The 23461-nt window shown below is 36.5% G+C and overlaps 2 protein-coding genes across 3 annotated transcripts; both read right to left on the reverse strand.

Annotated features, from left to right (window-relative positions):
- Positions 1-12142: 12142 nt before the first annotated feature.
- LOC107772700 (uncharacterized) lies at positions 12143-17519 on the reverse strand. 2 transcript variants are annotated; one of them, XM_016592182.2, is made up of 8 exons: positions 17359-17519; positions 17085-17233; positions 16048-16181; positions 15105-15246; positions 14557-14694; positions 13894-14469; positions 13532-13711; positions 12143-12530 (listed from the first exon to the last, which is right to left on the reverse strand). In XM_016592182.2, exons 1-8 carry the CDS (start codon positions 17393-17395, stop codon positions 12354-12356), a joined length of 1533 nt encoding a protein of 510 aa, XP_016447668.2. In that variant the 5' UTR covers positions 17396-17519; the 3' UTR covers positions 12143-12353. The 2 variants fall into 2 exon arrangements, with proteins under 2 accessions (XP_016447668.2, XP_075090474.1); XM_075234373.1 differs by lacking the exon at positions 12143-12530 and adding an exon at positions 13209-13356.
- Positions 17520-18155: 636 nt separating this feature from the next.
- LOC107772699 (protein FLX-like 2) lies at positions 18156-23461 on the reverse strand. The gene is made up of 5 exons (XM_016592181.2): positions 23267-23461; positions 21814-22426; positions 20077-20219; positions 19876-19976; positions 18156-18939 (listed from the first exon to the last, which is right to left on the reverse strand). Exons 2-5 carry the CDS (start codon positions 22404-22406, stop codon positions 18403-18405), a joined length of 1374 nt encoding a protein of 457 aa, XP_016447667.2. The 5' UTR covers positions 22407-22426; positions 23267-23461; the 3' UTR covers positions 18156-18402.

The raw sequence follows: 23461 nt of genomic DNA on the forward strand, positions 1-23461 counted from the left end.
CTTACCGTTCCCGTAACACTCATAAAGGAATTCAAATGGGATGTATGACTTCTTCAAACAAAGCAACTTATCATTTTTCTTGAAACCTAGCATTCTTAGAAAACCGCGAGGGGTGCGATTATCTGGCACTAATAACCCTGGACTATCTCATGGAAGCTTAGCGAAGTCTCCTATTTCTTCTAGGAGAGGAGTCATTTCTATGTCACCAAAGCGGAAGACGGCCTTTTTCTCATCCCATAACATGGTAGCGGCCTCAATCAATGCCTTATTTGGTCGGATGTCTAGCAAGGAAGGCAAATTACCAAGGACCCTTCTCACATGATTCTTGTCGCAAGGCGCGAGATTTTTCCACCAATCAAGTAGCAGAGGTGGGATGTTTTGGACCATGCCGAACATGGGGACTTAGTGCTTCACTTTCTGCAAGTAAATAGAGTTATCCCTCTCCCCCTCCAAATTCGACCATTTACACAATAATGATCAACATATTAGCACATTTTTTCCAAGTAATGCACATAACATGGTAGTGTCCATTGGGATTGTGGAAATCCCTTCGGACTTTGGACAAGGCTTATCTTAGCGGGCTATTACGTTAACAACGTCATAACTCGTACTAGGTTTAACATGATGCATGTACATTTGATGGTGGAGTAAGGTTTCTAGAATGGTCTGGACCGGTACTCTCAAGTGGACAACTTGAGAGGGAAAGGCACAGGATCGTCGACTGCACTGTTGATCGACTAGTCTACCGCAAATAAGCCTATTCGATTTTAAAAGGGTAATTCTGGAAAAGTGCGGACACTCATAAGTGCCGCTATGTTGATAATTAGCACGAGTGGAGTATGATAAGGAGCATGCTTTATGCAGAGGTAATAATATGTTGCCAAGTATTTGCATGATAAATATGTAAAAGAAGCAAATACGGTAATAAGTTAAAACATGAAAAGCATAAGAAAAAAAGACAAAGGAAGAAGTTAGTTCGTGGAATATATGTGAGAATGTAATAAAGCAAGTAAGGGAGCAAGGGTGGGAGAGGCATGATATAGCAGTCTTTTAAACAAAATGAAAATAATGGGGAAGGGATGTGCATGTTAAAATAAATTTAAACAAATAAAGGTGGAGAAGGGAAAGGATATGCATCTTATAACAAAGAAAATAATTCACATAAGCCAAGTTCATTATGGTAAGAGCCTAAGTATTTCCCCAGCAGAGTCGCCATGCAGTCGCGCCCCTTTTTCTCGCGAAAGCGGGCTTTGACATATTACAACTCTTTTGGATAGGAGTTGGGGTGTTAAAAGAAAAGAAGAGTCGCCACCTAACGATTTTTAAGGTACGTTAGGGTACCAATTATGCAAATGACTATGTTTGACTAGTTAGCGTCACCAAAGATCGGGTAAGGGCTCAAATTACCTCAAAGAGAAGGTGTTAGGAACTCTTTGAGGTCCATAACTGTGGGTCCCAGTCGAACTTAAGATTATGTAAATTACAATTAGGCTAAGTGATCAAATAAACAAAGCGAATGTAAAGGTCAAAGAATTTCGTTACAACATGATTAGTACAGATCTTAGTACGAATATAGGGATACAACTATTTGGATCTCATAACAACATATAAAAGAGTGGGAGGGAGGATCCTAAGTTATTTAGCCTAAAGGATCACCCGGTGCAACATAAATAATACTTCGCAACTCCCTTAATATAGGGAGTTACTCATATTATTCAGCGGGCACAGACTATCATCTCCTGCTACCCGATTACTATGTTAAAGTTGTTTACCTGAAACGCGCTAATTCAATTCTAAGTTGTGCTCTATGCGTGCACTACATGTTCCATTCCTATGGTCCAGGAGGTATTGGACCTCTACTAGGGTGGTTCTAGACCTTACTTAGGTGGCTCATAAATGTCAAAACTAGGCGACATACAAAATACATATTGGACTTCAAAAATGCGAAGTTAAGGGCTCAAGTTAGCCTCCACACTTAAGCAACAAATGCATGCGAAATAGGTTTTCATGTTAGGCCATTTCATAATTAAGAACCTTAAGCCCTATAGACATGATTTCTATGTGACTATGCATTAAAACATATAAGCAGTTTCAGAGGCTAGGCGCTGCTTATCTCCAAATAATTATACGATTGTTGCATGCTGATTTGAGATTGTAGATTTCTAGTTATTTAACCTATAGATGTTGTGTCTAGGTGATTTACACACTAAGTGACAATGAAATCTATTGGAGGAATGCCCAGAATTATTCATGCTTTTCGAGAAACAAACATCGTTTGGAAAATTAACACTTTTTGGCGAGTAGTAATACCCTATAGGCAGGATCTCTAACAATTGGCGATTGGAACCAATTCTATTGTTATACTTTAACCTTCTAGGCATGTTTTCTAGGTGAACAGTTTGATACAGTAGAGAATGAAATGATTAAAATCCTATAGGCATGATTTCTTGTGGATATGTTGCAGCGATGCAAATTGAAGGAAAATTCAATGATATTTATTTCCTATGGGCAGGTTTTCTAATAACATGTAGCAGCAGGGATACTTGAAGCATTTGAACTCATGTTTTGCTAGTAGACAAGTAGTGTGAGTGTGTGCTTCTCTTAATGCCATGATTTCTACAGTGCACATAGAGATTGAATGGTATATATAGCAGATGAATCATTGAATCCTATAGGCATGTTTTCTACCCTTGCATGAAAACATCAGAATTTACCCATCCCCCATTTTTACTAACACCCCAATTATTTATTACAAAGTTATTACAGTCCCAATAATAAATATGATTACAAATATTATATAAATAATGACAGTAGGCTCATAGCAGGCCCAAAAGAAATACCCATCATTGCTGGGCCTTCAACAATTCTCTCGTGGTATACCTAGATTTTCAACAAGGGACCATATTCATCAGCACAATCAGAATCCATAGAAGAGCTCAAAGCCAAATCACACAACCATAGATCAACCATATTAACCCAGGCATTAGATCGCTTAAACCAACCAACTTACATGTTCATTAGACAATAGGAAGAAGGAATTGAGTGGGGTAGTTCAGGTCTCAGTAGTAGAGAAAGTGGCTAAAATACCCTAAACCCTAGTGTGTCATAGTTCACAAAAGTCTCAAATGGACCCCGAGCAGTGCTCACACTAGGGAGACCAGTGGCAAGAGCCTTGGTGGCCTTGGCTTTCAGCCGGCCAAGAATGATAGGTTCAGAATAGCGTAGGTAACAAATGAGAGAGAATGGACAATGGTTAAGGGACAGAAGTTTAGGAAATACACTTATATCTTAGAGTAGACATAGCAAAGTTGAGCATACAGAGAAGATAATCAAGCAAGTCATAGGACTTGGAAACAGGTTACGCAGGACTTCAGCACTTAACAAAGTAGCACATAAGCAGCCACATATTGAAAGAGTTAGGGGAGAAACAAGTTTGCAGGATTGACAAAAGTTATCATACACAGGTGCATAATACCAAACAAGTTTAAGTAAGGTACTGACTTAGATATTTGAAGCCTAAAGGTCCTAATTATGTCAAACATGGTATGGAACACACAAACTAAGATGGCCATTCTAAAGGTTTCAAACAGTCATTAAGGATATAAGACTAAGCAAAATAGAAACATGCTGTGAGGGAGTAGATTATAGTTGATAGAAAAGGTCTTAGCACAGATTAGAACACATTACATATGCAAGACTATCATTATATAGATTCAGAACAGAGAGGGAAAGTAAACACATGTCAAATAGCAAATGTAGGCATTTAGGTATTGACGTAGTAGACTAATTAACTAGAGAAAGTCCAAGTTATGTCAGGGATTCATCCTAATATCATGAAACAAAATAGTTCAAACATGGTAGGGAAAACAAGTCGAGATAATTGTTCTAAAACCTCAAGCAATCACTAAAGGAGTATAGGATCAAGTGAGCATGTTGAGTGACACAATAGCAGGGAAACAAGTCATAGTTAACAATGAAGGGCTTAACACAAGTTATTACAGATGTGAGGCATTCATTATAGAGATTTAGGACAAAGCAAGTAAGCATATTCATGAACATTCAGGCCCCAATACACTAGCTAACGAGCTTAGGAGGGTTCATATTATCCAAGTTAGAAATAGACAATCTCATAACTAGCAGCATTAGGAGAAATTAAATGCTAAAGAGATTTAAAACGAGTGTAAAACTAACAGAGTTGTGCATAAAGTAGCCTAGAAACACATTAAGCCTTAGATTTTAGAAGCGAGAGCACATGCAGATCAGAGACACATAAAAAATAAAATTGCAAAAGGTCAAGCGACTTACCAATCAAACGGACAACAATAAAGAACAAAAATTCCACAAAAATCCAGAATCTCAATGTGTCAAAGTTCCCAAGAACTTCAAAAGATCCCTGGGCAATGCTCGCACTAAGAGAAAGTTTGAATAATAGAATCTCAGTGGCCTTGGCTTTCAGCCGGCCAAAAACAAAGTACAGAATAAGAGAATGAGGGAATCACAGAAGAAAGCTCTAATTTTTAGTGAAAGTATATCGATCCCCCGCTTTCCCTCAAAGGGGAATGGGAGGGGTTTATATAGTGACAGAAATCGAACAAGTAAATAAGGAAACACAGTAAAATAAAACATAAATAAGGAAGTAATAACATGCAGAATCAATAAAATCGGATTAGGGAAGAAAATAGGTAAACCCTAGTTGACAGAAATCGGAAATTGACCGGAAATCTTGGCTAATCGGACCCATATAGCCTGGTCATGATGTATATGGACTAAATACTGTCCAGATTCAAGCGATTGAAATTGAATGGCCAGATTCTGAGAGATAGTACTTGTCATATTTAGGCAAGTACTAGGTGATACCATAGTTTTGTAGAAAATAACGAGATAACACACAAAATATAAGGAAATCATGAAGAGAATCCATGGTTGAGACGGATTTGGAGAGATTTGATAGGTCGGCTAGGGTTTCTGTGGAGAGGAGAAGAGAGAATTTTAGGACGGCGGGTTAAAGAGAATGAGAGGATTAGGGTTGGGTGGGTAATTAAAATGAGGGGAATAAATGAGGGTTGTTGATCTTGAAAGATTAACGGCTGGGATTTAAAATGAATGGGGCGGGTTAATTAAAATGGTTACAGGCTGGGTCTTGTAAAGGGGTCATTTGACTTTGGGCTGGGGTTACTGGGCTAAGGTGTTGGGGCTTTTCTTGTTCGAAATTAATCTTAATTTTGGGCCAGATTTTAAACATAGGAAATTAAGGGGAAAACAAATTTAAATAAAATAATTAAATAAATTTAAAAAAAATACTATTTATGCAAAGTAATATTTAAAATAATAGTAGAATATTATAATAATGTAAGATATTATTTTGACCTTAAATAAAATAACAAATGTAATAACATTATAAAATATAGGCTATTATTGCAAGATTGTGCAAATGGCCTAATAATACTAATGTAATTATACAAAATAGAGTAAAATATCTTAAGCAAGTGTTATAGGTGAAAAATAATAATATTTGGTAATTAATTCATCACAAAATAATTGAAAGGAGTAATTAATAAATATTCAAGTAATTTAAATGCAGAAAAATCAATTTTAAAGCTCTTAATATTATGAAAACTTATAGAAAAAATGTTTGTATAGATTTGTAACTAGATAATGATGCCAAATGATATTTTGAAAGTATATATACTATTCAAGAAAATATGAGGGCAAAATTGGGTCTCAACAGTTGGTAAGTGGCACCGGCATTTTTTAACCCCGAATGGCATCACGTTATAGTAGTATGTGCCATATTTAGTGATGAAGGAGGTTTTTTCCTGATCACCCGGGTTCATCCGTATTTGGTTGTACCCAGAGTAGGCATCGAGAAAACTAAGGATCTCGTGGCCGGCCGTGGCATCGATCATGCGACCGATGTTTGGCAAAAGGAAGGAGTCCTTGGGACATGCCTTATTCAAATCCTTATAGTCTACACACATTCTTAATTTATTCTCTTTTTTAGGGACTACCACTACGTTCGCTAACCAATCCGGGCATTTAACCTCCCGAATGGACCCTATCTTAAGGAGTTTAGATACCTCGTCCTTGATGAAAGCAGTTTGATCTCAGACTCGGGTCTCCTCTTCTGCTTGACCAGATGGAACTTCGGGTCCAGACATAGCTTGTGAGTGGTTATTTCCGACGGAATCCCTATCATATCAAGGTGGGACCAAGTGAAACAATCTTTGTTAGCTATAAGAAATTGAATAATTTTTTTCCTGAGCTCGGGGCTTAACCCCGTGCGCAGGTATACCTTTCGATCGGGCAAATGTTCGGTTAGTACGACTTGTTCCAGTTCCTCGACCGTTGATTTTGTAGCGTCGGAATCATCGGGGGCTATGAAAGATCTGTGGACTCCGTAGTCGTCATCCTCGTCTACTCTTCGTTCCTCCGATTCCGTCGAGGCTGGTACCAGTGATTGCTATTTGGCCCCGTTTGTGAATTAGCGTCAATTGGGTCTGCGACCGGAATTCCGATGGGATCAACGGGTGGTACCTCATCACCAGGCGCTATGTTGCTATTTTCACCGTGATGACCTGACTTATTGTCAACATGTAGGGGTGTCGATTGAGAGTTCGACATTTTGAGTTTTAACCTAAAATTAAAGTCACTTCAAAGAACAAGTGTAAAGTAGTGTGTGTTATGGAGATTGTATCAAATAACCACTATTATCCTTAGCCCCACGGTGGGCGCCAAACTATTTACTCTCAAAATCGGATAACAGTTAAATTTATAAGTGGTTTTAAGTATACATGGATTAACTTGACATAAAATGATAAATTAGATTGCAAATGAAATAAATAACGATAAAGTAAATGCAACCCACACGAATTGGATAATTTCAGCCTTGCAAAGTTAGCCACCCTCGAGCCGAATGCACTTTAGTCGGTATCAAGACTCGGAAGAAAAAGAGATTAAAGAGAATAATAATGATATATTGCTTTGGAGTGAGTGTTACAATGCGTCAAATGAATTATCAAACCCCCTTTATATAGTAGAGGAGTCCTATTTTAGGTACAATTCTATTAAAGGTAAAAATCCCTTGATTTGTTGATTACCGGTTCCTCACTGATATACGCCGAGATTCCCGCCGATATTTTTGACGTAATATCCGATCGTTCACTGATGTTTCGGTCTTCTGTTGGTTATGCTAATAATATTTCTTCGAGCTCGTTCGAGGTTAGGGTCGATTCCGGGATCACGGACTCAACGTTCTCGAAAGCAAGCACTCTGACCCTGGGTTCTAGCTCAGTGGGACTTGGGGTTGATCTCCATCCCTTGATTGTCATGTTCCGAGCCTAACCTATCATATCGTAGACGAGCTCGATTTCGACCGTATACAATTTGATAATTGGAAGTCTGATTGTTTTTTTTTTTTTGTTGAAATATATATAAGGACACAAACTTCTTGGCTTGACACCCTAACTTCTTGGCCATGTCCTGGTCAATCAAATTATGTGTGCTTCCAGTCTCAATAAGAACTTGTAAAGGTCTTTTCTCATGGTATCCAGTCACCCTGAATTTTATGGCTTTTTCCTTCTTCAAATTAACTTCTTTTGGATTCCCTTTTCTTAATAATTTGGGCTCAATAAAAATACCTTAAGCATATGTAATACTACATATTAAAATAATTAATTAAGTCAATAATAGTCATATTAACGATAATATTAATAATAATGCTAATAGTATTAATAAAATAAAATAAAAATTATAATAATAGTAATAGCTTCAATAATAATAGTTATAATAAATAGTAGTTAGAACAGTAATAAATAACTGAAAAATAGATCATTATATTATTAATGATTAGGGAGCACTAGAAATTAATAAGAAGAAAGGTAGAATAAAATTGGGTATCAGCAGTTGCCCCTCTTTGACCGCAAATAATGAAAGAGTTTTCGTGCAAAGAAATTGATGTAGTAGCCAATTTTGTCCTGCCAACAAATACGCCCTTGAAAGGATAAGGATGATATGGATGTGGAAAAATATTGGAATGGAATCATTTCGATTCAATGTCCTATTTTATGGTAGACTTTCTATTGTCCTATTAAAGGCGGACGAGCCTAAATGTCCTATTAAAGGCGAACGAGTCTAACTGTCCTATTAAAGGCGGGCATGCCTAAGGGAAGGATCGAAATGATTTCTGAAATGAAAGGTATTTTGAAAGGTTGTGGCCAAACTCCGATTTTCGAGTTGTCTACGTATCTCGGGCTTTACGAGAATCATGTAATATGTAGTTCGAATGGGGATTTATGGTTGACACTAATTCTTTTTTTTTTTTTAAAGAAAGAAAATATCTGCGGATTTGGAGAATGTAGTAGGGAGTAGATCTTTGACCTCTTGCTGACGAGCTTAACTCCACCTTCAGCAATTGGCTCAGCTCACTGCTTAGATATGATCCACAATTTGATATGTAACACGAACTTTTGATCTTGTCATCTTTTGAAACAAAACATACTAGAAAACTCATTAGCGACTTTGAATATATAAATATGATGGAATTGAGGAATTTGATATTTATGATCAGCACTTAAAAAGTTAAATCCACATCCACAAAATTATATACACCATATACATTATGTACAAGGGGGAAAGGAAGCCCACATAGAAGAAAGTAAATTAGGGAAGGAAAAATCCACAATTGAAGTCCACTGTGCATAAAAGTAAATATACATAAAGTCAATCCACAATTGAAATTTACCGTGCAAAAAGTAAATCCACAATTGAAGTCCACAATGCATAAAGTAAATCCACAATTGAAGTCCACGGAAAGTTAAAGTCCACGATAGATTGAAAATGATAATTGACTATTGAAGATTGAAAATTGAGATTGTCGATTGAAAATTGAAATTGTCGATTGAAATTTGGTAATTGAAAATTGATTAATAGGGATTGATAATTAAAGCCCACAAGTTAGTACTTGAAAATTGAAAAATAAAGATAGATAATTGAAGACTGGTATTTGAAGTTCCCTGATGTAATATAGTATAGATAGAGTAGAAATTGAAGGTTGAGAATTGAAGTTAAAGAATGATAACTGAAATTGAAGCTGAAACTTGATGATTGATGATTGAGATTGATGGTTGAAATTGGAGATTGATGTGCGAAATGAGCTTAGACTATAAAGAAGATAAATAAGGATACAAACAATAAAGCAGATTGATGAACTTCTTCTTGGTATAAGGGGCGGCCCGTCTATAAAGCGGATAAAATAATTGCTTTAGGCCCCACATTCATGGGGGTATTTTTTAGTTATACCTAAATTATATATATATATAATAAAAAATTAAAAACTATAAAGTAAAACGGGAAGTTTGAACTCAAATTTGAGATAGTGGGCCACAACTTTCTCGAGCACAACTTAGTCGAGCAAAGTGAAGACAACATGTGCACTAATAGCACTATGCCACTATATTATATTTTTATACTTTGTTCTTCAATTAATCAATTCATGACTCCATTCTTCAATAGCCAAAGATCAAACATTATTGTGGAGTTTCAGACTTCAGAGTTCAGTGTATTGATTCAAGAAATAGTGGAGTATTTTTTGTTTGTTCTATTTTCATAATTCAAGTCTTACGACAAGCACACTCGAGCAAAAAATTTAATTTGATATCAAGCTATCCGTTCTTGAACCAGGTTCTATCATTCTATCTTTTTATTATTCTCTCATCTAAAATTTAATACTTTGCTATTTAGTGCATTTTTAGATTATTTATTAGAAGATAAGTATGTCAAATAGAAAGTGTGAATCTGGTTATGAAAAACTCAAGAAAAGAAGAAGAATTCAAAATCTAATACAATCTCAAAAAGGTGCTCTTGATAAATTTTTATTACAACAACAACCCAGTATAATCCCACTAGTGGGGTTTGGGGAGGGTAGTGTGTACATAGACCTTACACCTATCCTGGGGTAGAGAGATTTTTTCCGATAGACCATCGGCTCCCTCCCTCCAAGAACTCTCACCTTGCTCCTGGGGTGACTCGAACTCACAACCTCTTGGTTGGAAGTGGAGGGTGCTCACCACTAGAGCAATCCACTCTTGTCATCTTGAATAATAAAAATCTTGAATCAGAAAATTTGGAAGAGTGTTCTCTAGATGAGCAAGTTAGTAATTCGGTTGAGTTAGATAATTCTAAAATTAATAATATTCAAGTAGAAAAAGAACAAGTAAGTGACAAGTCGGAAATAGATCCTCAAAAAAATACATTGATGCTTATGAATAAAATAGATAATTCAACTCCTATAAATATATATGATCCTAGTCAATAGACTAATGTAGATACAAAGTTGAGAGATCTATTAGTTGAAAAGTGACCGATTAGAATAATTGACACAAATTTTCCGAATGATAATTTTTCAAGACATTTTTCTACTACACATTATATTCAAAAATTGGCGAATGGTGAAAGACATGATCACTAAATGATGGAAATTTAAAAACACATTGCCTTAATCTTGAATTTTTCTTAAAGCATAATAATCAATCCGATATTGATGGTTTAGATTTATTTTCTGAGTTGAAAGTATTAAGGAAAATAGTACAAGTAGAAGATAATAGTTTAATCGATATACTCAATCAAATAAAGAGACTTGATTCTTTTCCAAATGCTTATATTGCTTATAGAATAATGTTAACAATTCCAGTTATCGTTGCTTCAGCGGAAAGAAGTTTTTCAAAATTAAAATTAATAAAATCTTACTTAAGATCAACAATGTCTCAAGAGAAATTAAATGGGTTAGCTATATTGTCAATTGAGAAAGACTTATTAAGAGAAATTGATTATAAGAAAATTATTAGTAACTTTGCATCTAAAAAAGCTAGAAAAATTGACTTCAAATAATTAAAAAAAAAATTAAACATTAAGGCCCCTCATTAAAGTTTGGCTTTAGGCCCCAAAATACGTCGGGCCGCAATGCTTGGTCTTAGTTCTGTTTTGGTTTTTTACTATACATTGACGTTAGAGACTCAAGAACATCTTCATTCCAAGCAATTATTGATCCATTTCAACGGGGGTATTACAAGGAAAGAGAAGAGGATCCAACATGTTGAAAGGAATAAAGCATCTGCAGTTTGAATTTGTAAGCGAGAATTGGAAGAAAAAGGCCCATGCATTAATATACTCATAACTGTGGAATTTAATTCATTTTTGGAAGAAGTAAACGGAAGCAACACAAGGAAAATATAGAGATTCTAGTAATACTCCCTCCATTTACTTTTGAGATATTTACACAAATAGCCGACCATATTAATTATTTATTTTTTCTAGTCATATACATAGATTATACATTAATTATATATAATTATACATATATAATACATAAATTAAGCATATATTATAAATTCACCGGCTATTTTTAGTTTAAGTGGCAGAGTGAGCGGCCATTTGGGTTAATTCTACTTCACTCACTTTTACTTGTCCACTATGGACTTTGCATACCCCTTAAAAAATAATAAATGAAGTGCATAATTTACCATAATATCCATATTAATTGATGCATATTTTTAATGGATTTGAGAAAATAATTTGAAATGAGTAATTAATAATGTGGGTATAACAGGAAAAAAAATTGTCTTCTCTTGATATGCGAAATGTGACAAGTGAAAATGTGAAAATGAAAATCTATTTTTAGAATACTGGACAAGTAAAGGTGAATGGAGAGATTAATAAATGAATAGTATTAATAAGGAAAGAGATAAACCGGGTAAATTTTTGCTGTTTTTTAGATGAAAAATAAAAAGCAAAAAACAGTGAAAAAAGATAAATAGGTTTGTTGCATACAAGAGGTGTCGCATCACTCTTCCATTTCCCTCTTCTATATATATATAAATATATAGAGAGAGAGAGATTACACTTAATAATATAAAAACTATATAGGTAAATCCTTATTAACTTGCTCAATCAGGCAAACTTATGGTATTCCTATAACAGAAGCACCAGGCAAGAGGTGCTTGGCTCGACCGATGATAACAAGTAGGAGTAACAAAGTTCACTTTGTCTTTTTGTTGGTTTATTCCAAGGTAAAGTTTTTTCAGAGTTATTTAAGTCTGGATGATTCCTCCAAAGGAACAAAACGTGGTTTCAAATGGCAGTCGTGGAGTTCATGTAAAGCAACTTTCTCACTAATCATATTGATTTTCAGGATGGGGCAAGGTATGTTGCAAAATGGACTACAAGAGGTAGTAGTTCTTTTATTGTTACACATGCAGAAAATGCAAGAATATGCATCTATTCTGGGGGAAAAAATAGTACAAATGAGATGGTAAAATTCACTTCACTAGTCAAGCCAAGAAAGCCTCCAAGCATGCAAACTACCAGCTACGACGGTAAAGCCTCTGCAGATCCTTGCAGTGCATGCATGTCCATGGAAGCAATGGAGGATCCAGACAATAGGAATGAATACAGAGAGTCTCGCAAAGATGACATTTGACTAGTAGGTCCGCTGGTTCTCGACAAGAGCATCGACAGCAAACTGGAGTTCTTGATGGCTACATAATCAAAATGACAAATGAAAGTGAGCTCGGAAAACCAAAATGCAAGATGCAAACACGAAACATACTTCACCCCTGTTCTTCTCCAGGGGTGTTTGGGAGGTAGAAACATCTTTTAGCAAGAAAGTCAAAGCAACTCAGGGAAATCATCAGAATGTGTAGAATAACTAGGCATTGACACCTACTCTGGAGTCTTGTCATGTTGCTGTATTGAATAAGGGAATAAATCACAGATCTGTATTTTAGTTGAAAGCTACCCAGACTAAAGCCCTAAAGAGCAGCTTTTTGATGTACTACTCTGTTACTCTTTTTACTTAAGGCAGTTCAATAAAATAGCCATTAAGGATAGACGATGACAATACATATGGAACTCTCGGTAGAAGGTGTAACCTCCAACATTCAGGATGACTCTCCTTCCATATTTTCAAATGAAATACTTTAATGGACATCTTTCACTTCAACCTATATTTACTGGATAGAAGCTTTTGACCGTAAAATTGTTCCTGGTTTTTGGTTTTTGACAAGTCTCCAGTGCCAAGGGAACAACCCAAACTCGGCTGTGAACTGGTCATATTATAAGTTACCATGCTTCAGAAAGAGAGTAACAGAAACTTTGAAATACTAAATATGAAAAATCAGATGAGTATCATAAGATGTGGAAGTAAAATCACGTACTTTGATCTATAAAACTGAAATGCTTAATACAGGGATCTAATATGTTACTGCAGTCACACTCATCGCACCAAATAGGAGAAACGTTTGGGCTATTCATGCATCTAACTCAAGGCAGTTAGATAATGCTTCAAGTATGATTTGTCTGCACCTACAGGAAGAGAAGGCACATGGACATAGAAAAGGTACCTAATGTTATAATACATTTTCTTTGATGACAATGATGAGACATAGATATCCACATCAATGTACAACACAAACAAACAGGAGGTGATTTCTCCAGAGTCCAGACTGCAATATAAAATAGAAATAACCAGTGAACTTACGTTAGAACGGAACCTTGATGTTTCAACTTCGGGAAGTATATATATGTTCATTTCCGGATTGTTGTCCGGAATAGTTTGGGAGTATATCTTTTGATCAGCAGGAATTGCATCATCAACCTTTGTAATGGCAACAAAACTAGCCTTGCACAAAGGGCATGTTGAGGCTTTCCTGCTTGATGCCTATGATGAGGGCATTGTGAAAGGAAAATATCAGTTGAAACAAAACAAATATCCAAGAATCAAAAGTTTCACTTGCATGCATAGAGGAAACATCTCATCGCGATGACATGCTAAAAATGAAAAAGAGAAAAAAAAAACCACCCCCTCAAACCAAATTGAGAAAGACGGATAGGAAGGTTTACCATATGATTGGCCCACGTCTGGATGCATGAGAAACAAAAACGATGACCACAGGGAAGCACCCCCCTGGATGAACTAAAATCTGTCCAACATATGACACAGGATAACGCGGTTGATGTAGACACTTTGCAAGTTTTATCAGTCTCATTTTGGACCTCATCAACAGCTAGGCATGGCTCTTGTCCATTTCCACGAAGATTAGATGAGATACCTTCTGCATCCAAACACTGATTACCATTATCAAGGAGTCTGTTAACTTCAGTTTCCCCAGTGCCAACTGCACCTATTCTACTTGGCTCCGTCTCTGACTGATGGCAGCTAAAACCAGATCCATGCCTGTTAATCATAGAGATTTCAGGCATTTCAACATCCAAGTTGTAACTTTGAGCTAAAGTTTCATGTTCCCGAAGAGCTTGTAATTGGAGACTCTGTTTCTCTGAACCTGAAATAATCTCCACAAGATCCCCACTAATGTTCTTCTTCACCAATCTACGACTTCTGCGAGAAGTTTCAGCAAATTCAGAACTTCTCTTCTTGGGTTTAAGGAATGCTGAAGGGGGAAAATTCAGTTCTTCAATCTACACGGAAAAAATGAGGAAAAGAAAAGTATCAACTAAAGCCTGGAAAGTAATGGATTAAATAATGACTGTCTAAAAAGTTATTACCTCTGTCCTACGTGAGCCTTGTAAAGAGTGCTCACCGGAACAATATATGATGCTGGACGGGTGATCCTTGTTCAGAATACTGTCATTTGATTTCCTCCTTGGTCTATCCTTATGTTTAACCAGCTCAGGAGACAAATTCTGCAACCAGTAGCATAAAAGCAAGAAATTGAAGCTATGTTGTATAATCATTTTATAAAGATGTGTCTCATCACTTATTTTGCAGTACTATATATATCCAATACCTAGGCACATACTGAAGTGAGGCTGGTGCATGATCAACTTCTGATCTATATTGCACTAACTCTTTGTGATAAATGACCTAGATTTTGATAACAACTAGCCAAGACATACAACATTTACAGCATGCATCAATAAATATTCCTACTGATACATAAATCCAGGAACAGCCGGATAATGGATTTTGTCAACCAGAAGGAATTTTTAGCTTTAACTGTTAAACAAAAACACTTTAAAGTTTGAACTAACCCTTTGAAGTGCAATCTATGTTATGAAAATGATAAAGAGCAGTGACGAAAAAATGAATGCACCTCTTTTAATAAAGTTGAATCCGTCCAAGAGTTGAAATCCTCTTCAGATTCAATAAGAATAGCTGGTTCTTTGGAGTGATTCAATGGTTTACTTTCGCTAAAAAGTGTAATATCCAACATTATCGGATCCACTTCTTGCCCACTGCAAATAATTGAATGCCAAGGGATAAGATTCCAGCTGTAGAACTGGAGATATGATTGATCATAAGAAAGCAATACAACCAACTTCCAAATGAGCAATACACAGCTTTCAGACAGGCAAATGACAAAGAAAGAAATTGCTACGTTCGGCTAATAAATCAAATGTTGGTTAATTAATTCTATGGCATCTCCCATATCAAAAAAAAATTAATTCTAAGACATCTCGGTCTGCAACTTGTGTTCTTCAAAAGTAAGAAATAAGAATGACTGTGATACAAGATAAATTTAACTGTCACGAGAAAAATGATGAAAGAAATAAATACCGCAGTCAAACTTTTCCAAAGAAAGCAGAAAATGATAATTTAGTCATGCATATGCATTTTCTCTTGAAATTCTTTTATAAGTGCAACAAGAAATTGATTAGCCAATTTTTTGTCTTTTTTTCTCGATTCACAGCCATTAGATAGCTAAACAGCAATATTTCTGTGAGTAGGCATCTAGAAACATAAATATCTAATCAAGTAAACAGCACCAGCAGAATATGCACATAATTGTCCAAAAGTGATTCCAGATTTTGGAGAAGAATCAATACACGCTCTTATCAAAATTTCATATTATTTTATCTAGTTCTCTTCAACTGAAGTGGCATGCATTTGCGATGAGGATCAACTTCCCCCAGTGGGAACAACAAAGGTCAAGTTGAGACTCCAGTCCAAATAAATTTGTCAGGCAAAATTAACACTAGCTATGCAAACCAAGAAAACCTACATGGCTATAACTAGTAAGCCAGTATTTTATATACCACTGAGATGCGTAGGGAGCCTCCGGAAGACGCCTTCCTTCCTTAATACAATCTTCAACCCATCTATGGTTGATTATTGACATTTTGAACGTCTTGGCAAGCTCATATTTCTTTCCCTCAAATCTCCAGCACACCTAACCAAGACGAGCATCATACACATTAACACTTCATGGGTCACCAAACAACTTGTCTAACTATAAGCACAATTTGAAACATATCTCAAGGAATGGCTCTCACGTTATGGCATCATATTGGCAGAAAACACAGTTTATTAGAAAAGAAGTTGACACTTAATGTTGGATATTTCTTAAACTCATAAGATTTTTCTTAAACTCCAATTATCGGGATATTTGGCCATGCAGAGAAGAAAATAGGAGCGGTTATCTGAATAATTCCACTAATGATGGCTATATGCTGCAACTTGCAAGGTGAACAAAACCACCAAAGCTCCAGGTATAGCACAGAAAATCATCCTAGGCAGATTATGCTTACGATTAGATTTATTTTAAAGATGGTTTACCTCACATATAAGGAAGGCCCAACCAGGCAACAATAGCCACTGAGATTTGAACTCGTGAAACCATGGTTGTTATTGTGGCTTCTTCCTTCCTGTCCACTAGACTATCCCATTGTGCCCAAAGGTTCTATTTTAAATTTTTTGGGGGGGATTATAGTATGGAGATTTATTGAACCAAAGTTCTATGTTTTCTTCTATTGTACTTAGTGAAATATGAGATGTTCAGGGGCGGATGTAGTGTATATATTATGGATTCATCCGAACCCAATATCTTTGGCTCAGAACTTGTATATGTGTTAAAGTTTCATTAATTAAGTACAAATAATATGCAGTAAATCAAATGGGATGTAGACTCCTGAACTCAAACCCATAAAGTTCAAATGCTAGATCCACCTCTGGAAATATTTTACACTTTCAATTCTTTGCAGAATCCAATAGAATTCCTCTTTTTACATAACAAAGAGAGTTTAAGAAATTTTCTGATTAATAATTGAATTCGGATTGTGAAAGACTGACATACCAAATGAGTGGTCGACTGGTTCATTGAACCGACATAACTTGCACCACTCTTGTCTATCAATTTGATAAGATTAAATCGCTCGGTACCGTGGTAACCACTGACTGTAGCTATCACTGATTCCATGCCTCGGATAGGTAAATGCCCGCGCACTGAGTACAAAAAAGAATGTGGATTTCAGAAATATTGTATACCAGATAAAACAATGAAAGGCCTAAAATTGAGCCCTAAATAGCATATAGATGCTGTTCCTTAAAATTACAGCAAGTGTTTTTACCTTTTTTATGCCGCCGATTCGCATCCTCCTCTTCCATGGAAGGTCTGCAAGAGTAATGGCTTTGCCGGGAAAGGGGAATTTTGAATTTGTCGATTTGTAAGCACGCGGTTTTTGAATAAAATCATGAAAGAATTTTCGGGTCGGATCCGAATTTTTTTTCATGGTCCGACCTTTTTAGAAGATATTTTTTTTTCTCCATATTTTTCTATGGTGTTAACCAGACAAAAGTTCCTGTTTTCTCACATACCAGCAAACAAAGTATGAGATGCCACATTATGCAATACTCATTGTGATTTGTGAGACAACTTAGATTCGAACTCATGCACTACTATTTAAATCGTAACATCTTGATCATTAGATTGTCTTCTAACATTTTTTTCGTATACCCATATATTTCGTGATATTTCGTGTGACATTTCCGCACTTATGGACTACATTAACAAGGTATTTTGGCTTAGTTTAGGAAAATTTTATCACATCCTGAGTAGAATAATTTTATCACTTTGTCAATTTCAAATTGTTAATTAGCCAAGTATGTAGAGCGAGCTTAAATTATACACTAGAAATTTTCTTTAGAAAACCTGAAAGGAAATTTGAAAACTACGTTTTAATGTCTTAAATTAAATATTTATATGCAAGAAAAGAGACTATATAGAGCAACATTCTATAGAGGAGAAATGCTTGTATATTAATTTATTATTAGATTCTTCAAATTGTTAATTTTATTAAACTTTTCTCAAAGCATTTTTTATCATTATAACATCATTGACATGTAAAGGATGGTCGCAACGAACGTCTACATGTAAACCGACCTCAATTACATGCCAAATATGAACTCTTAAGAGACGCCTAAAAGAAACATCAATTATGGTTAAACTTAATCAATGAGGCTCATCTACAAACAAGATTTCCTTCTTTTACATTGACCAGCCTCAAGTCGCATGATGCAGTAAATAGATCTAGGGGGTGCTGCTAATAGTAAATTGAAGTGAATGCTGAAGATAATAAGATTCCTCATTAAATAACACAAAACTGGAGCTGAAATCATCTACGTGCTGGATTTCCACCTTGTGCTGCTGCATCATATCCAGGACCAGCATGACCAGGTGGAGTAGATGAACCGTGAGGGTTATTACTTGTAGGTGCTACCTGTCCTTGAGTTGCAACACCTCCTTTATTCGATGCATCATAGTTAGAGGCCTTGGCGGGATCATAATTGGCTCCCCTTTGCACATCATAGCCCGATCCTCTCTGCGCATTATAAACAGGTGCCCCGTATCCATCATAGCCAGGTCCTCCATAAGCTTCATAACCTGCTGCCCTCTGAGCATCATATCCAGGTCCCTTCATTGTATCATATCCATGCCCCCTCTGAGCTTCATAAGCTGCTAAGGCGGATCCTCTCTGTGCATCATAGCCGGGACCACTTGGTGCCATTCCCCGTTGTGCATCATATCCGGGCATATTTGATGCATCATAAGGAGGCCTGTTCGACGGAGGTACAGACTGAGCTCCAACATGCGGAGATGTAACCGCAGCAACTCCTCCAACATTGGTCGCTGTTGGAAGGGGGCCTCTGCCCTGCCAAGTAGAATGAAGAGATAAGATTAGCATTTGGCACTCGACAAATAATAATAAAGGAGAACATTCATTTAATCCAGAATTTGGGCAGGAGACAGTTTTGGTAAAAACAAGACACTTCAATCCCTCCATAATATTGAATAGCAGACTTCAATTCCTCTTATCCGCTTATTCTGAAGTTCAAGTCTATTGGACTTCAAATAATTGAACCATACACCTCTACTCCGCAAAATAAGTTGGGTGATAGAATGAATACAATAGCATGTTTCGAGTAACACCATTTGGTTAAAGGTAGTTATAGATAATAATCAAATGAGTTATTGCAGTGATCTAGCTTAAACTTTTTAAAAGCTTAACCTGATTTCAAGAAACTTCAGAGTGCTTTTTATGGAAATGTTCCTTTTAACTTTACATCAATGAAATTCAGATGGCTCACCTGAACCAAATTTGATTAGGAAATATAAATGTTCAAACGGAAAAGGAAGTCCAAATCTAAAATATCCATGACAGATGAATCGATAGCAATATTCAGGCACTTACCAGAAAGAGTTGGCTAATGTTAGAGGAAAAAGTACACCCTGGATTTAAGAGTCAAAATCTAAGTAGGTAAACTGATTATTAAAAATTTCACTTCACAGCTTTGTTCCCCTTGTTTTTATTTTCTCCCCTGTTCTCCCATTTTTTGTCTCTTCAACGAATAGTTTTGCTCAAAAAGAGAACACAGATTACATACATTGTTTTTTGATAAGGCACAAAGATTACATACGTAGTACTAATTTCTACCAGCTCAATTCTGATGATCATAATTTAGAGAACTCTGGAGAACTTGAAGCATAAAGATAGCATTTAAAACTACATAACAACTTTTCAACTTCATCAATATGAGAAGAATCATTGTAGAACTAACTAATACATGAACAATGACAGATTTAAAACCTGATGAATTCCATAGCCATCTCCATAGATGTTTTGTCCAATAGCATAATTGTTAGCAGCTTCATTCTCATTATATCCAGTGGCACCACCATATGGCCCACCTGCATATGTATTACCATAAATGTTAAGTTTTCTGCAACTACTACGTCCAGTATAATTACCAAAACAAAAGAGAGAGTAGTGGCTAAACAGATGTGATACCCGTTCGTCTCTCAGAGTTAGAAGTGTTTAACTCTGCCCTAAGCTTTTCCACTTCTCTGGACATAGTCATGTAGTTCTTCTCCATCACTTGAAGAGATTCAAGATGATCACTGTACAATTTCCTCTCATACTCGTAGGTACTCCTGTTAACCGAATTACAGAATATCAGACATCTTTCGATCAAACAAGAAGTTAGCATTCATTGAAAAGCATTACCAAACATTATTTCCCCTCGCCTCTCCAATGCTTGCACATGACAAGCTATGTGTCTGACATCCTTGAAGCGTCTCCTAAATAATTTAACCTCATATACCTAATATAAATCTAAAATGAACTAGCCCAGACACTGAGTTAAATCTTTTACATCAAATTCGTGTGGCGATTACCACAGTGAGATATCCAATTGATTCTGTACAAATACTCGCCCTGTCAAGATTTGTTTGTTTCACATTTTTCAACTGGAACAACTCTGTTCTAATTTAGTGGAGGGAATCTGATCCATGATGATGCCCGCTTGGTAAGAGAAAAAACCTATGGTAATTCGGAACCATGATCCTTGGGGAAAACTCATATAAGAACCAATCCATGATACAAGTGACTAATAATTGCTCAGATTAGCTTTGGTCCTGAAAATAGAAGGTGCAATACTAGCAAGTCATATCACAATGGGCTGGATGGGTGGGGGTGAAGCGGGCTATGGGCACCAGGCATAGAGAGGGAGGGAAGGGGAGAGAGAGAAGAGAGAGCAATTTCCTTTGGTATGTACTGTTTTATGTAAGGTTCTCTTGTCAATTTTCTTCCATTCAATAGCTTTTACAATTACTGTCTTAAAACCCGTCATAAAATTTTTAGTTTGCCATGGGTAAGAATATTCCAACACTTAAATCTAAAAGAACAAAAAAGGACATCTTTGACTTGAATCAATATACCGCAGCAGTACTTTCTTAAGAGCAGCTTATATAGGAAAGTTAATGAGTTTAACTTTGGGGTTAGGACAATTTGATTAAGCCACAACAGAAATCTAATCCTTTAAATGGTCAACGGTTTTCAAGGACCCAACTTTTTCAGTACATGAAGCCTAGAAAATTTTATAGGTCCGAACATTATTTATGAGACACCATTCTTTGGGGAGATGAAGCATGAAATTCTCATCTTCCTTTTTAATTCAAGTTTACCAAATCTTCCAAAAAGGTTCAGTGATCTTATGATTCTTGATATCCAAAGATAACCTTTTGTATCGTTGAAACTAAAACCTACAAATGCGCAGACCGGAATGCCTAATTTTGCTACACAAGGTTTTCAACCCATGCTGGCCAAATATTGCTTTTCTTTCCTTAAGTCTTGCTAGCTTTCCCAAAGAAAACCTTTTGCTTCTGGCCAAGGCTGATGCATATATAAGTTCACAACTTATAGATAAAAATTTAGATGTTTTATAATTTTGGAAGTCCCTAAAGTCAACCTGCATATTAATTGGAAGTTTATTATGCTTAAAGAATATTTACGCCCTTTCGTCTCATTGAGGATTACACTTGAAACAGACATATATACAACTATTTCTGTAATCTAGTTTTTGGAGGAAGTAACCAATGTGTACACTAAAAGGTTTCTGAAGGATAGTGTACTATGGATGTACCTTAGCAAAAAGGGTAACTTTTCCTTCCAGAATCTGGGCATTCATCGCAGGTCTAATTACGTCAGTTGTTAGCTTGTAAAAAGAGACAGTTATCAAATAATTACCGGCACTGTTGATACTCCTTTTTTAGGGTCTCCAGCTCAGCCAACAAAGGAGGAATCTGTTGCACATCAGTGTGAGCCCTTTGAAGATCCTGAGTCAGCAGTTGCACTTTAGCAACAAGTTCCTGCCTTGCTGCAAACAAAGCGCGAGCTTCACCTTGTGCTTGCGGCAATTCCGTTTTGATAGGTTCAGCAGCTTGAAGTTCAGCCTCTATCCTGGCAATTTTATCCTTAAGGCCTCTAGTCTCTTGTTCCTTGTTAGACTTGACTGCTTCTATCTGAACATACAACATTTGCAGGTCATGTTGTGCAGCAGCCAGTTCTCGCCTCAAAGTTCCATGGGTGGCAGCAAACCTCTGGTTTTCTGTGGTAAGTTTTTGCATCTCAAGATGCTGGCCAGCAATCTTCTGTTCCATAATTTCTGGAGGAGGTAGCCTGTCAAAAGGAGGGAAATCACCTGGTGGTGGGTTTCGTATAGGAGGACCATAAGGATCAGGGTTGCGTAGAGGAGGACCATAAGGATCAGGATGCACCAAGCCAGGGCCAGGAGGTGGCCGCCGAAGGTTGGGAGGTGGCCCTCGACCTTTGCTTCCCATTGAGAGATTGTAGGAGGAACCTGCGAACAAGATGTACAATTACTAAACATATAATAGGCATCCAAAGGAGTGCAAAACTTTAGTACATTCTATCAAATAAAATCAAGGAAGATAAGACTTGTTTTACAGGATATATCGCAGATGACAGAATACAGGAAAAGAGTAGCATTGCCACATGGTTTCAAAAGAAAAAAGTTGGAGCACTTGGAAAGTTGGAATGGACAGATCCTCTGGGGAATTGACACTGTATTTGTTCCTTATAGCAAGTAGCTTACCCCTCCATTTACTATCCTGTTAGCAAATCCAAAAACTCAGAAATCCAAAACTCCCAGCAGTAACATGCTACATCCCCTTCACTTCAAGAGGCCAAGCAGACAATTTTCTAGAACAAACTATTACCTTCCCGTAACTTAAGAAAATAATGCCCACAAAATCATATGCAGCTTTGGTTTCTTAACACAGATCCCTTTCCTATTTCAAGAGAAAATTTTCTGAATTGCCAGTTTTATACCTCCAATTTTCATAGTATTAGTTGAAGATAATTAGTTCAACAGTAACATACAACATCCACAATTATCCAATTAATATTAAATCATCCTACAGCTCTTTCAAGACGCGAAAGACTGAAACGTTGCCCGTATTTGTTCCAGAAAAAAACTGAGTTTCATGCTTTCCAGATGTACCCAAAAAAATATCAACCTTGGTAGTCAACCAATCAATCAATTTAAACCTCAATCTCAAACTAATTATGTCGTTATATAAGTCTTCTATATCATTCCGCTCTATTTGAGCTCGTTTCATTAATCTATGGTCACAAAAGAAAAAGATTAATTTAAGTGACAAGGAGAGAAGGGACGAACCTAATTACGAAAATAACAAACAGAACTCAAACCCTCGTTGGCAGTCGATAATCCCAGTGCGGTGCCAAGGCTTGAAGCCTTTATGGGAAATCCGAATTTGAGCTGAAATTCTCAGTGCGTCTCCGTTCGACGGAGAAGAAATTAAGGGTTTATATTTTTGGTCTGAAGTTTGTCATAATCCACACACCTCCTACT

Source organism: Nicotiana tabacum, chromosome 17, assembly GCF_000715075.1.
Source record: "Nicotiana tabacum cultivar K326 chromosome 17, ASM71507v2, whole genome shotgun sequence".
Lineage (NCBI taxonomy): Eukaryota > Viridiplantae > Streptophyta > Magnoliopsida > Solanales > Solanaceae > Nicotiana > Nicotiana tabacum.

Excerpts from the sequence above, each read along its gene's own strand:
- LOC107772700 (XM_016592182.2), bottom strand. The coding sequence starts at position 17,395 with ATGGAAGAGGAGGATGCGAATCGGCGGCATAAAAAAG. Across the intron at positions 15,247-16,047 it reads GCTCCCTACGCATCTCAGTG|TGGGCAAGAAGTGGATCCGA; the intron begins GTATATAAAATA and ends AATTATTTGCAG. Across the intron at positions 14,470-14,556 it reads AAGGCTCACGTAGGACAGAG|ATTGAAGAACTGAATTTTCC; the intron begins GTAATAACTTTT and ends TTTTCCGTGTAG.
- LOC107772699 (XM_016592181.2), bottom strand. The coding sequence starts at position 22,406 with ATGGGAAGCAAAGGTCGAGGGCCACCTCCCAACCTTCGGCGGCCACCT. Across the intron at positions 20,220-21,813 it reads AAGGAGTATCAACAGTGCCG|GAGTACCTACGAGTATGAGA; the intron begins GTAATTATTTGA and ends TTCGGTTAACAG. Across the intron at positions 18,940-19,875 it reads ATGGCTATGGAATTCATCAG|GGCAGAGGCCCCCTTCCAAC; the intron begins GTTTTAAATCTG and ends TCTACTTGGCAG.